The 14594-nt window shown below is 47.4% G+C and overlaps 1 protein-coding gene across 1 annotated transcript in view; it reads left to right on the plus strand.

Annotated features, from left to right (window-relative positions):
* Positions 1 to 14594, plus strand: part of LOC139275557 (uncharacterized) — an 88373-nt gene that overhangs the window by 20188 nt on the left and 53591 nt on the right. Inside the window, exon 7 of the mRNA XM_070892726.1 lies at positions 805 to 1071. Coding sequence (XP_070748827.1) covers positions 805 to 1071 — 267 coding nt within the window. The remainder of the gene's footprint in view (positions 1 to 804; positions 1072 to 14594) is intronic.

Below are 14594 nucleotides of genomic sequence, written 5' to 3' on the forward strand. Positions count from 1 at the left end.
TGTAAAAGTTGATAAACAGCGCTGTGGTGCAACAGTAGAGAATTTCAGACTGTGGGTGGTGGAGGGGCAGGGACCTGACTGTCACGGGACTATTCCCCCTGAAATTTCCAGATAATACTATCTCTTCCTCACCAGACTGCTCTGGCAACAACTCATAGTTGTTAACTGGTGCTTTCTAAGCAAGCCGTCCACTTTTCAGCCCTCAGTTTGTGGTACTTGGACGGTAGCCTCTATATTTGTTATTCAGGGGAGTTTAAATTCCTCCCATGACTTTGTGCGTTATCTCTTCTGTGAATGCTTGATGTTTCAGCGCTTACACAGCAGAGATAGTGAACAATACATTGTGGGGCATTAATTGGTACTTGGAGTTCCTTCATGAAGGTAGATAAGAAGGTAAGTGTATCAGCCATTCTGTACCAGCAATATTCTGCAAACAGCAATGGATCCCTGACTCCGACTTCAATTAACTCATCCACTTCAAATGGAGCTCTGTCAAAGTGATTAAGATAAATGAGTAGAGAAAAATTAAATAACTGCCCTGGAAATATGTCTCTTAAGTATTTACCATCCTATAATATTTGAATACTAGTCTTCACTTATGTGGCCATATGATTGCTTTCTAGACTCCCACCTCCCAATTTATTGGCATGGCTTCACTTTTTTTTTTAATCGCAGCAAAAAAACTCTGCACCCCAGTAAATCATTGCAAAAAACAGGTGACCCACTGGGTATATTTTATGGGAGATTCGCATTTACACTGAATTGATAATGATTCATCTTAAATATTTGATTTGTTTTGTACAGTATCTGAAACAACCTTCGTTGAATTCTCAATTCCCGCTGCTCCAGACTAAGAACCTGTATGAAGAATCATTTGACAAGCTAAGTATTATTTCAGACATCCAAGAAAGTTTTGACACGACAAATATGGAGGTGAATCCAAATATGGAAATGCTTGAGAAGCAGCCCACGGAGGAGGAAAATAAGGCAATACAGAAGGAAGAGGAAGGGCTGCAAAATAATAATAACAACAATCTTTATGGAAGAATGCAGACACTACCAGATACTGCTGCTTGAGTGAGTCGAAGCTGGAGAGACGCTTGAAGGAAATGCCATCCACACATCTTCCTCTCTATTTCCTGGAATTTTTATGGCACTTGCAGAATTTAGGTCTGTGCGTCTCTTTTGGCTGTACATGGAGATAGCATCTGATGTGATCTGCACTATTTTCTCCCATTTTCTCTTCAGCACACCATTAAGGATTATCTCCGATCTGAATAAAACTAGAAAATTTTGTAATTTATTATATTTTAGCAGTAAACTGTTGATGTGAATGATTGTGAAAAGATTTTAGCTGAGTTTTTTTGTTGCAACTTTTACATTTTCACTATATGTTTTGTCACGAATATTCATTTGGATTTAACCTCCTTAAAAAAAATGGAATAATTCCCAATAGTTAAAATAAATAATAAGCAAAGCACCTCAATGTATCTACTAATATATTATAATTCTTATATTTGTGCACACTTCCTTTTAACTTTTTCATTATAAATTCCTTTGTCCACATTTATAACGCACTCTGCCTATGTAAACTTGTATCACTCTAAATATACCCATCCCTCACAAGTGGAGGCGCTGGAGTGTCACAACGAGCTGGAGTGTGCAATTACAGTGTGACAATGTATATGATGCACTGCAGCAACTCGCCATGGCTTCTTCGGCAGCACCTCCCAAACCCACGATCTCTACCACCTAGAAGGACAAGGGCAGCAAGCGCATGGGAACACTATCATCTGCAAGTGCCCTTCCAAGTTACACACCATCCTGACTTGGAAATATATCGCCGTTCCTTCATTGTCGCTGGGTCAAGTTCCTGGAATGCCCTTCCTAACAGCACTGTGGGAGTACCTTCACCACAAGGACTGCAGCGGTTCAAGAAGGCGGCTCACCACCACCTTCTCAAGGGCAATTAGGGATGGGCAATAAATGCTGGCCTTGCCAGTGATGCCCACATCCCAGGAACGAATTAAAAAAAACAAGCTTACATAGCCTGTTTCTAATATAGATGTAGACACAGGAATTTATAATGGAAATAAAAATAAGAACAGTACGTATGGTTTTAAAATGTGGACTGAATTATATAGAAGTAACAACACAGAATCAGGCAATTCAGCCCAACCAGTCCATGTTGGTGTTTACCCTCCATGCAAGCAAATAGTCCTGATGACATTTACCCACCCTGTTCCTATGTCCCTTCATCTCCCTTTTCCTTCATCCAACTTTCCAATCTAATCTAGAGCACTGACATAGTTTCTGCCTCAATAAGCAATCCTGGAAGTGAATGCCACAACTGTGTAACTCTTGCACTCTGTTCTAAATTCCTTATGTTATGTATGCATGCTTACAATGTTATGATGTACTGTAACACTGAATGTACCTTTATCGTGTACACACCTTATGTGCTGCTGCTGGAGACCTAAGAGTCACCTGCACACTGCAGGTAACCCAGTATAAAAGGGAGCTCTCCTCTTGGTGTACTCACTCTAGGAGCTGCAATAACGGACTACAGTCTTCACAGTTTAAGTATCATACCTTTGCCTCGTGGAGTCATTAACTGAGTGCCAACATACACAATACCTTACATTTAATCTTGTATTATATGTTGTTTGCTCTAGACCCCTCAACTGCTGGAAGCTATCTGCTTTTATCAGCCCTGTCCCAACTTTTTGTAAATATAAACAGTGCGTTGTTCTAATAAAAAATAAACGTATATATATATCTGGTCCAATTATCCTTCGGCCTCTAAAGCCACTTCACCTGAAGGCTGCACTTGCTCTTGACTTGCTCTAGTATTAAATCCAAGGAAGAGGCATATAAATTGGCCAGAAAAAGCAGCAAACCTGAGGACTGAGAGAAATTTAGAATTCAGAGGAGGACAAAGGGTTTAATTAGGAGGGGGAAATAAAGTATGAGAGGAAGCTTGCTGGGAACATAAAAACTGACTGCAAAAGCTTCTATAGATATGTGAAGAGAAAAAGATTAGTGAAGACCAATGTTGGTCCCTTGCACTCAGAATCAGGTGAATTTATAATGGGGAACAAAGAAATGGCAGACCAATTGAACAAATACTTTGGATCTGTCTTCACTAAGGAAGACACAAATAACCTTCTGGAAATACTAGGGGTTCGAGGGTCTAGTGAAAAGGAGGAACTGAAGGAAATCCTTATTTTTCAGGAAATTGTGTTAGGGAAATTGATGGGTTTGAAGGCCGATAAATCCCCAGGGCCTGAGAGCCTGCATCCCAGAGTACTGAAGGAAGTGGCCCGAGAAATAGTGGATGCATTGGTAATCATTTTCCAACTTTCTATTGACTCTGGATCAGTTCCTATGGACTGGAGGGTAGCTAATGTAACACCACTTTTTAAAAAACGAGGGAGAGAGAAAACATGGAATTATAGGGGCCAAGTTTTGGCCTGAGTTGCTCTTGTTTTTTTGGAGCAACTGGTTTAGAATGGAGTATCTTAGAAATTTGAATTCTCGGCCTTTAGTTTGCTCCAGTTCTAGTCAGTTAGAACAGTTTCACTTTAGAACAGAATTTTTTTTTCAAAAGGGGGCGTGTCCGGCCACTTACACCTGTTTTCAAAGTTTAGGCAGTGAAAACTTACTCCAAACTAACTTAGAATGGAGTAAGTGAAGATTTTTGTACGTTCGAAAAACCTTGTCTACATTTTAGAAAATCAGGCGTAGGTTACAAATCAGGCGTAGGGAATGGGGTGGGGGGTTTAAAGGGAAGTTTACAAACATTAAACACTTCAGTTTTACAAATAAAGAGCCATCATCAATAATAAATGATAAATACATCAATAAATCAACCAATAAATCAATCAAAAAAAATTAATACAAAATTTTAAAAAATTAAAAAATCAATAAATAAAACATTTTCTACTTACCGACTGCAGCACCGGGAGTCCTCCAACAGTGTGCTGGGATGGCCTCCCCAGTGTGTCTCTGTCAGTGTTTCTATCTCTCTGTCTGACTCTGTGTGTGTCTCTCACTCTCTGTCTGTCACTGTCTGTGTTTCTGACAGCGAGGGGAGGGGAGAAGGGGGGTGGGAGGGGGAGGGGGGTGGGGGGAGGGGGAGAAGTGGGGGGGAGGGAGAGAAGGGGGTGGGGGGAGGGGGAGAAGGGGTGCGGGGGGAGGGGAGAAGGGGGTGGGGGGAGGGGAGAAAGGGGGTGCGGGGGAGGGGGAGAAGGGAGTGGGGGGAGGGGGAGAAGGGGGTGGGGGGAGGGGTAGAAGTGGGGTAGGGGGAGAAGGGGTGTGGGAGGGGGGTGGGGGGGAGGAGGAGGGTGGAGGGAGGGAAGGAGAGAGGAGGGAGGGAAGGAGAGAGGAGGGAAGAAGAGGGGAGGGAGGGAGGGGAGGGAGAGAGGAGGGAGGGGAGAGAGAAGAGAGGGGAGGGAGGGAGGGGAGGGGAGGGGAGGGAGAGAAGGAGGCTGAACGGCCGGGCCCAAGACTTCGGGCTGGATTTACAGGTAGGTGGCGTCGGGTCTCGAGGGTCGGGGGTCGTGGGGGGTGGGGGAGGAGAGCGCCGCAGAAGTCCAGGGCCGGGGGGGGAAGAGTCGCGGAGGTCGGGGGCGGGGGGGGGAAGAGTCGCGGAGGTCGCGGGCGGAGGGGGGGGAAAGAGTCGCGGAGGTCCCGGGGGGGGGATAGAGTCGCGGAGGTCCAGTGGGGGGAGTCGTGGAGCGGGGGGGCGCGGAGGTCGGGTCGGGTCGGGGGGGGGGGAGCGGAGGTTGGGTCGCCGGGGGGGGGGGATGGTGGGGGGCGGGCGGAAGCGGAGGTCGTGTCGCCGGGGGGCGGTGGGGGGAGTTCGGGGATCGGTTTGGGTCCAGTCGGGTGGGAGGTGAGCCTTATCCACGCAGCCCCAGTGAGGCCATTCGGCCAGGACTAGGGGCTGCGTGCTTCGGGTCCCTCCCACAGTTTTGGGCGCCTGGAGCTACTGCACATGCGTGCCCACTGTAGCGCGCATGTGCAGAGGTCCCCGCACTGTTTTCAGCACAGGGACCTGGCTCCGCCCCCCACAGCTCATGCTGCGCCGCGCCCAGCTCCAGAGGACCTGCAGGGAGCCGGAGAATAGGTGAGTTTTTTTTAGGCGCACTTTGCGGCGTGAAAAACGGGCATCCAGGTCCGGGCTGCGCCGTTTTAGTCGCGGCCCGAAACTTGGGCCCATAGACCGGTTAGCCTGACATCGGTGGTGGGGAAAATGTTGGAATCAATTATTAAAGATGAAATAGCAGCACATTTGAAAAGCAGTGACGGGATCGGCCCAAGTCAGCATGGATTTATGAAAGGGAAATCATGCTTGACAAATCTTCTACAATTTTTTGAGGTTGTGACTGGTAGAGTGGACAAGGGAAAACCAGTGGATGTGGTGTATTTGGAAAGTTTTTGACAAGGTCCCACACAAGAGATTGGTGTGCAAAATTAAAGCACATAGTATTGGGGGTAATGTATTGATGTGGATAGAGAACTGGTTGGCAGACAGGAAGCAGAGAGTTGGAATAAACGGGTCCTTTTCAGAATGGCAGGCAGTGACCAGTGGGGTGCCGCAGGGTTCACTGCTGGGATCCCGGCTATTTACAATATACATCAATTATTTAGATGAAGGAAGTGAATGTATTATCTCCAAGTTTGCAGATGACACTAAGCTGGGTGGCGGTGTGAGCTGTGAGGAGAATGCTAAGAGGCTGCAGGGAGACTTGGACAGGTTAGGTGAGTGGACAAATGCATGGCAGGTGCATTGTAATGTGGATAAATGTGAGGTTATCCATTTTGGTGGCAAAAACCGGAAGACAGAATATTATCTGAATGGTGATAGATTAGGAAAAGGGGAGGTGCAACGAGACCTGGGTGTCATGGTACATCAGTCTTTAAAGTTTGGCATGCAGGTACAGCAGGCGGTGAAGAAGGCAAATGGCATGTTGGCCTTCATAGCTAGAGGATTTGAGTATAGGAGCAGGGAGGTCTTACTGCAGTTGTACAGAGCCTTGATGAGGCCTCACCTGGAATATTGTGTTCAGTTTTAGTCTCCTAATCTGAGGAAGGATGTTCTTGCTATTGAGGGAGTAGAGCGAAGGTTCACCAGACTGATTCCCGGGATGGTAGGACTGACATATGAGGAGAGACTGGATCAACTGGGCTTGTATCCACTGGAGTTTAGAAGAATGAGAGGGGATCTCATAGAAACATATAAAATTCTGACGGGATTGGACAGGTTAGAGGCAGGAAGAATGTTCCCGTTGCTGGAGAGTTCCAGAACCAGGGGTCACAGTCTAAAAATAAGGGATAAGCCATTTAGGACCAAGATAAGGAGAAACTTCTTCACTCAGCGAGTGGTTAACCTCTGGAATTCTCTACCGCAGAAAGTTGTTGAGGCCAGTTCGTTAGATATATTTAAAAGGGAGTTAGATATGGCCCTTACGGCCAAAGGGATCAAGGGGTATGGAGAGAAAGCAGGAAAGGGCTACTGAGATTGATTGATTAGTCATAATCATATTGAATGGCAGTGCAGGCTTGAAGGGCTGAATGGCCTGCTCCTGCACCTAATTTCTATGTTTCTATGGGCCCAAGTTTCGGGCCGCACCTAAAACGGCGCAGCCGGGACCTGGACGCCCTTTTTTCGCGCCACAAAGTGCGCCTAAAAAAAACTCACCTATTCTCCGGCTCCCTGCAGGCCCTCTGGAGCTGGGCGCGGCACAGCATGAGCTGTGGGGGGTGGAGCCAGGTCCCTGTGCTGAAAACAGTGCCGGGACCTCTGCACATGCGCGCTACAGTGGGCGCGCATGTGCAGTAGCTCCAGGCGCCCAAAACTGTGGGAGGGGCCCGAAGCACGCAGCCCCTAGCTCTCGCCGAATGGCCTCACTGGGGCTGTGTGGATAAGGCTCACCTCCCACCAGACCGGACCCGACCCGACCTCCACTCCCCCTCCCCTCCCGCCCCCCTGGCGACCCGACCTCCGCTCTCCCCGCCCCGGCAAACCGACCTCCGCTTCCCCCACCCCGGCGACACGACTTCCGCTCCCCTTCCCCCCCGCCCGCCGGCGACCCGACCTCCACTCCGCCCCCCCGACCCGACCCGACCTCCGATCCCCACCCGCCCCCAGTGACCCGACCGCCGCTCCCCCCCCCAGTCGGACCCGACCTCCACTCCCCCACGCCCCGGCAACCCGACTACCGCTCCCCCCCGCCAGCAACCAGACCTCCGCGAACCCCCGACCTCCGCGACTCTCCCCCCCGACCTCCACGACTCTCCCTTCCACCCCGACCTCTGCGACTCTCCCCCACAACCTCCGCGATCCCCCCTACCTCCGCGACCCCCCGACCTCCGCGACACCCCCCGTCCTCCGCGAACCCCGACCTCCGCGACCCCCCGACCTCCGCGACCCCCGACCTCCGTGACTCTGCCCCCTGACCTCTGCTACCCCCCGACCTCCGCATCCCCCCCCCCGCGACCCACCCCCCCGACCTCCCCCCCTGACCTCCGCGACCCCCCACGACCTCTGCGACCCCCCCCGGGACCCGAGACCCGAGACCTGACGCCACCTACCTGTAAATCCAGCCCGAAGTCTTGGGCCCGGCCGTTCAGTCTCCTTCTCTCCCTCCCTCACCTCTCCTCTCCTTCCCTCTCTCCCTCCCTTGCCTCTCCTCTCCTTCCCTCCCTCCCTCCCCTCCCCTCTCCTTCCCTCCCTCCCTCCCCTCTCCTTCCCTCCCTCCCTCCTCTCTCCTTCCCTCCTTCCCTCCTCTCTCATTCCCTCCCTCCCTCCCCTCCCTCCCCTCCCCTCTCCTTCCCTCCCTCCCTCCCCTCTCCTTCCCTCCCTCCCTCCCCTCTTCTTCCCTCCCTCCCCTCTCCCTCCTCACTCCTTCCCTCCCTCCCTCCTCTCCTTCCCTCCCTCCCTCCTCTCTCCTTCCCTCCCTCCCTCTCTCCCTCCTCTCTCCTTCCCTCCTTCCCTCTCTCCTCTCTCCTTCCCTCCCTCCCTCCCTCCCACCTCTCTCCTTCCCTCCCTCCCCCCTCCTCCGCCTCTCCCCTCCCATCTCCTCCCCCCTCCTCCTCCTCCTCCTCCTCCTCCTCCCTCGACCTTCCTCCTCCTTCCTCCCCCTCTCTCCCCCCCGCCCCCCTTCTCCCCCTCCCCCACCCCTTCCCCTCGCTGTCAGAAACACAGACACTGACAGACAGAGAGTGAGAGACACACACACAGACAGACAGAGAAATAGAGACACTGACAGAGACACACTGCGGGCGGGGCGTCCCAGCACGCTGTTGGAGGACTCCTGGTGCTGCAGTCGGTAAGTGGAAAATGTTTTATTTATTGATTTTTAATTTTTTTTATTTTTTATTAATTTTTTTTGATTGATTTATTGTTTGATTTATTGATGTATTTATCATTTATTATTGATGATGGCTCTTTATTTATAAAACTGAAGTGTTTAATGTTTGTAAACTTCCCTTTAAACAGCCCCCCCCCCCCCATTCCCTACGCCTGATTTGTAACCTACGCCTGATTTTCTAAGTGTAGACAAGGTTTTTCTGAGCATACAAAAATCTTCACTTACTCCATTCTAAGTTAGCTTGGAGTATGTTTTCACGGCCTAAACTTTCAAAATGGGAGTAAGTGGCCGGACACGCCCCCTTTTGAAAAAAAAAATCTGTTCCAAACTGTCGAGGAAATTTTAGCTTAAATTAACTCAGGCGGAGGCTTTCAGAGCCGTGCTTCGAGAGAATTTTATTTCCTAACAAGATATCTCGGAGAGTCCGCTCAGCCCGCACTGAGGCAAAACTCTGACTTTTACAGGAAAACTCGCTCTATCTTTATACAGTTGAAACAGTTAAAACACATCACACAAGTACATTAATCATACATTCTTGTAAATGCAATCAAAGGAAGAACTTTATCTAAAACATCTCATATGAGCATTAATCATACATCCTGTAAATAAATACAAAGGTCATTTCAGGAGGCAGATTTTTATCTTGTCCTTCCATAGTTTCTCCCGGTCCGTTTTCTGATAAGCAGGGTATCTGGAAACTCATGTAAACACTAGACAGTCATGTATTTACAACATTCTTTGTTCCAAGATCTGAGAGGTTTGGGTGTTTTCTTTTCTAGTTCCACTAATTTAATTAACTCAGCAAGAAGTGAACTTAACCCTTTCCTTAAAAATAGGGCTTAGATCATTTTCTTCCACAATTCCCTCCTTGTTGATCTTTTACTAGATCAACACAGTTTCTTATATATTCTTTTCTTGTTCAAAAGGGGGTTCATACCCCTCAGGGTAGGGTTGCATTTTAAGACATTCCTCTTCATTGTAATCATCTACTTTTCCCTCTATGCGATTTAACCTTCCTTTTATGGACACACTTTTCCTTTCTACTTGGGATACCAGGCTCATTACTTGACTAATTAATTTTTTCAACTTTATCCATATTCCACAAATGATTATTAATAATGTAAGCATCACTACACCCATGATTATTATGGGATGTACAGCTAGCTTCAGTACTGCGGAAGCTTTTGGGGACCATCCGAAAAACACATCCCACCAGTGGTGTACCGTCAAAAAGGTAACTTCATCTGCAATTCTTACTAGCTGCCCCTTCTTGTAACTCATTTCGACTCTAAATTGGTGGATGTTTCTGCCTCTTTTTGACAGAGCTTCCTCAATTTGCTTGACATTACGTATCAAATTGTGCAGTCTGGTCAAATTAATTACAGGGGGTAAGGGTTCAATCTTGTGCTCAGACAGATATTTTTCTACATTTTGCCATTGCCCAAAGGTATAAGTTCTTTTTTCTTCAGGGTCATACAATGTTCCATTGGTCTCCCGACTCTCACCCTGGTCCGTGCTGGTCAGGCAAGTCATATCCCCCTTCCAGTTCAGGGATATATTAAATCCTTCCTCACTGGTCACTTTCACTTCTCCTGATCGCTGATCTATTCCTACTCCGCAAGCTTTACACATCACTGTGAAATTCCCTATCTTACAATTTTTTCCCTCTGGGCATGTAAAGTTACCTTGCTGCGTTGCCTTATCAATTTTCTCCCACTTTACATCTCCCTTCATACTTTTCCTTCTTCAAGTAATTCTTCCTCCTGTCTGACTCTCCTTACTGCTAAAATGATCAGAACGCCCAATGTCCATTTATAGTTTTTCCAAAAGTCCCACCTCATCTTCTCTTTTCTGCTTATTTCTATAACACTCTTGAACTAATTCGTTACAATACCAACACGCAAGCGCGATAGTAACCGTAACCAAAATAATAAATGCCCAGGCTGGCGCACAAATGAGTTCTGACATTCGTCCCTGGATTTTTGAGTAACTATAGATACTTTTAAGTCCACAATACACAATTGGGAGTGAACACAAAATAAGGGCAGGTACAGTTCTTTAGTGAGAAGATGGCTGTTTTCTTAGTCGGGCGACCGTAGCTCGTCCTAGTTCAATGCCTTTTCTTTCGGCTGTGATTCGTCGGGGAAATAATATTTACAACGGGTTGCATGCACCCAATTCGGGTGTTTTTCCAACTTCAAAGCGGTTCGTGTTGTGAGAATTATCTGATGCGGTCCTTTCCACCTAGGAGAAAAGGATTCTTTATTTAATGTTTTTACTAACACTTGATCTCCAGGCCTGAAAGGGTGCATATTTCCTTCTGACGGGGGCACCTGTGTCTGCTTTATTTGTTCGTGCAGACTCCTCGCTATTTCACACATGGCTTGAGCATACTTTAGTGATTTTTCGTCATTCCAAATTAATGCTATTTCTTCAGCCACCAATGGTGGTTTTACGCCGGTAGGCATTGGTCTTCCCAACAAGGCTTCATGTGGTGTCAAACCAGTGTTTCGGTTTTTTTTTTTGGTTTCTCATTGTATACAGTACCAATGGTAAGGCATCTGGCCATTTTAGTCCTGTCTCCTGACATACCTTGGTGAGGGTAGATTTTATTATCCCATTTACTCTCTCTACAATTCCCGAGGACTGTGGTTGATATGGTATATGTAACTTCCACTGGAATCCTAATGCTTCTGCAAGATTTTTCACTATTTTTCCTGTGAAGTGTGTTCCCATGTCACTGTTGATTCCCATAGGTATCCCATATCTTGGTACTATTTCTTTAAATAGAATTTTTACTACTGTTCGGGCATCGTCTCTCCTAGTGGCGTACGCTTCTACCCACCTTGTGAACATATCTACTATGACTAATAGATACTTGAGACCTGATACTGGAAGCATGTGAACAAAATCAATTTGCAAATTTTCAAAGGGCATACTTGGCTGGGGTAGATGATCATATTCAGCAGGTGTTTTACCTCTGTTATTTTGTTGACAAATTTGGCATGTTCTAGCAACTTTTTCAATTAATACTGTTATTCCTGGTGCATACCACTGTGCATTAATAGCATGTATCATCCCTCCTTTGCCCATGTGAGCCTGACCGTGTGCTAGGCGAGACAGGGGCAAAAATAGAGACCTAGGGCAAACAGTTCGCCCATCAGGGTGACACCAAATGTCGTTTTTGAGAAAACAACCTCGGTGTTCCCAAGTCCTTCTTTCTTGTATAGTAACTTGTTGTTGGGCTGTTTTAAGTTGTTGGATGTCAAGCATCTGTGGAGGGGAGACTGAGACTGCTTGAAGGCAGTCTGCCTGTGCCGAAGCGGCCTGTTTGGCTGCTTTGTCAGCCCTCCTATTTCCTACTGATACTTCATCCTCACCGGTTGTGTGAGCTGCACATTTGATAACGGCTACCTTACTTGGCAACTGAATGGCGTCTAATAGATTAAGCACCAGTTGAGAGTGCTTAATATGCTTTCCACCAGAGGTGATAAAGCCTCTGTTTTTCCACAGTTGTCCAAAATCATGGACCACCCCGAATGCATATCTAGAATCAGTATAGATATTAGCAGTTTGATCTTTAGCTATTATACAAGCTCTAGTGAGGGCAAACAATTCAGCAGCCTGAGCCGAGGTTCCGGGAGGCAGGGCAAATGCTTCAAAAGTTTCGTGGGGGTTTACAATAGCATAGCCTGCCAAAAGCAAATCATCCGACGGCCTGTACAATGATCCATCCGTATAGAGAATAAGATCAGGATTGTCCATGGGCTCTGTGAGCAAATCTGGTCTTGGTAAGGTGGCTATTTCCACCGTTAACAGACAATCATGCTGGTCTGGATCCTCTACTTCTCTAGTAGGAAGAAAGGTGGCTGGGTTCACTACCGGTGCGCGTCGAAAGGTATAGTTAGGGTGTGACAGCAGTAATACTTCATAACCTGTTCTTCTAGACGCTGTAAAGTGTTGTGTGGTGGCTGAATTCAAAAGTAATAACACAGCATGGGCTGTAATGACAGTACATGGATAGTCCAAAACAATAGATACCAACTTCTCCACCATGACCGCAGTAGCAGCTACAGCACGTAGACATGCTAGCATTCCCCTTACTACTGGAGGCAGCAAAACCGAATAATAAGCAACTGGTCTATTTCCCCTACCATGTTCTTGGGTTAGTACTGCTGTTGCAAATCCTTCTTTCTCATTCACATACATCTGAAAAGGTTTTCCATAATTCGGAAGTCCCAACAAAGAAAGACTTGCATTTATATTGAGCCTTTCACGACCTCAGGAAGTGCCAAAGTGCTTTACAGCCAATGAAGTATTTTTAAAATGCAGTCACTGTTGTAATGTAGGAAACATGACAGCCAAGTTGTGCACAGCAAGCTCCCACAAATAGCAATGTGATAATGGCCCGATAATCTGTTCTATTCAGTGATGTTGATTGAGGGAAAAATTTTGGTCAGAATACTGATAACTCCCCTGCTTTTCTTCAAAATAGTGCCATGGGATCTTTTACGTCCACCAGAGCGAGCCTTGGTTTAACATCTCATCCAAAAGATGGCACCTCTGACAGTGCAGCACTCCCTCAGTGCTGCATTGGGAGTGTCAGTTTAGATTTTTGTGCTTAAGTCTCTTGACTTAGTGGGATTTGACCACAACCTTCTGACACAGAGGCAAAAGTGCTACCAACTGAGCCACAACTGATACTATTGTTCCGTAACTACATAGCCATTCTTCATGTGTTAGTTTCGGCATTGTGCTTGACCATAGGGACATAACAGCCAAGTCCAACCCTGCCCTTGCACAAAAGTCACACACAAGCACTTTCAGCAAAAGTTACACAAATTATGGGCTGGATTTTGCGAGGGAGGGTCAAGGTGCGTGATCGATGGTGGGTCAGATGGGAAAGTGTTTTTTTCCCCAGCGGGTCAGAACATCGCTGTGAACCCGCCACCACATGCCTTTCCCCGATGTCGGATCTGTCAGTGTTGAGCAGACCCGACATGCAGCAGCAGGGGAGTCAATTAAAATCATTAGTGGCTTGTTTACAGCCACTTATCAATGTTTTTCCCCAGCTTTTTGGATTTGACAGGTCACCCACTGGTTACCCGCTGTGCCTAGACTTCGACTGTGAAGCTGAGGTGGGAGATCAGTGGCCTTTGAATCAGCTGATGAGTTAACAGCTTTAAATGTCGTCAAAACTCCCAGCTGATTGAAATATGTTCCCTTAGTCACTAGCTTCTTTAAACTGCATTTCCACTACAGATTCAGGATGCTGCAAGTCTTTACACAAGTCTCCATCCAGTCTGACCTCATTACCTCTCCCACCATTGACAGATCGTTTCTATCATCTCAACTTCCCCTGCCATCTATTCCATCAGCATGGGTGCCCTTGCAACTCTGTCAGCTTGGTCCCCAGAATCCCACCATGATCATCCCCAACACCAGCATCACCAGGCACACCAGCAGCACCAACCACAACACTGACCTCCGCTATCAACTAATGCTGCACAGGGCACAGGACATCAGCACCCGACCACATTGCTACCCGGGAGGCCAGGGCTGGCCTCACCATGACCAGATTTACTTCACTTGATGCTGTACACTCTGGCTGCTACATGATGCGCCAGGTTAGCACCACCGCACATCAACACCATAAAGCATCCCTGCAATGCCCAAGCCATTCTTTTCACACTCATCACCATTGCGGGGGCTACTGTTATGTCTCACCATTCACTGCGACTCACCAAGCCACAAAACTGTCCAAAAATGCAAAGTGTTGAAAATAAAGGTTTCAATGTTTGAAAACGCATTAACAGAAACTTTACATGACCATTGCATAAAACACCCAAGTTCCTACCATTGTGTGTTGATGGTATGATTGCACTAGGGTGAGAGTGAGTGTGAGTAGTGGCTAGTGAGATGGGGAAGTGATAATGAAGATAGTGAGGAGGTGCAAGTTAAGTTGGTGTGAGTAAGGATGTGCAGGAATACGGTAGGGAAGGCAGAGTGATAGGGATGTGATGAGAGGCACAGCAGGATGAGATTGAGTGTGGCTTTGACCTACTGAAATCATTGAAACATTTGTGGCACTGCACCCACATCCTCCTAACCACACCCCTGCTTGTGCCCTCCACTGCAATGTGCAACCAGGCTCTGTTGATCCCCAAGGGAGTTCTCTTCTGCCCATGGGAAGGGAAGTGGATCTCCCTGTGTGCT

The sequence above is a fragment of the Pristiophorus japonicus genome, chromosome 11 (genome assembly GCF_044704955.1).
Source record: "Pristiophorus japonicus isolate sPriJap1 chromosome 11, sPriJap1.hap1, whole genome shotgun sequence".
Taxonomy (NCBI): Eukaryota; Metazoa; Chordata; class Chondrichthyes; family Pristiophoridae; genus Pristiophorus; species Pristiophorus japonicus.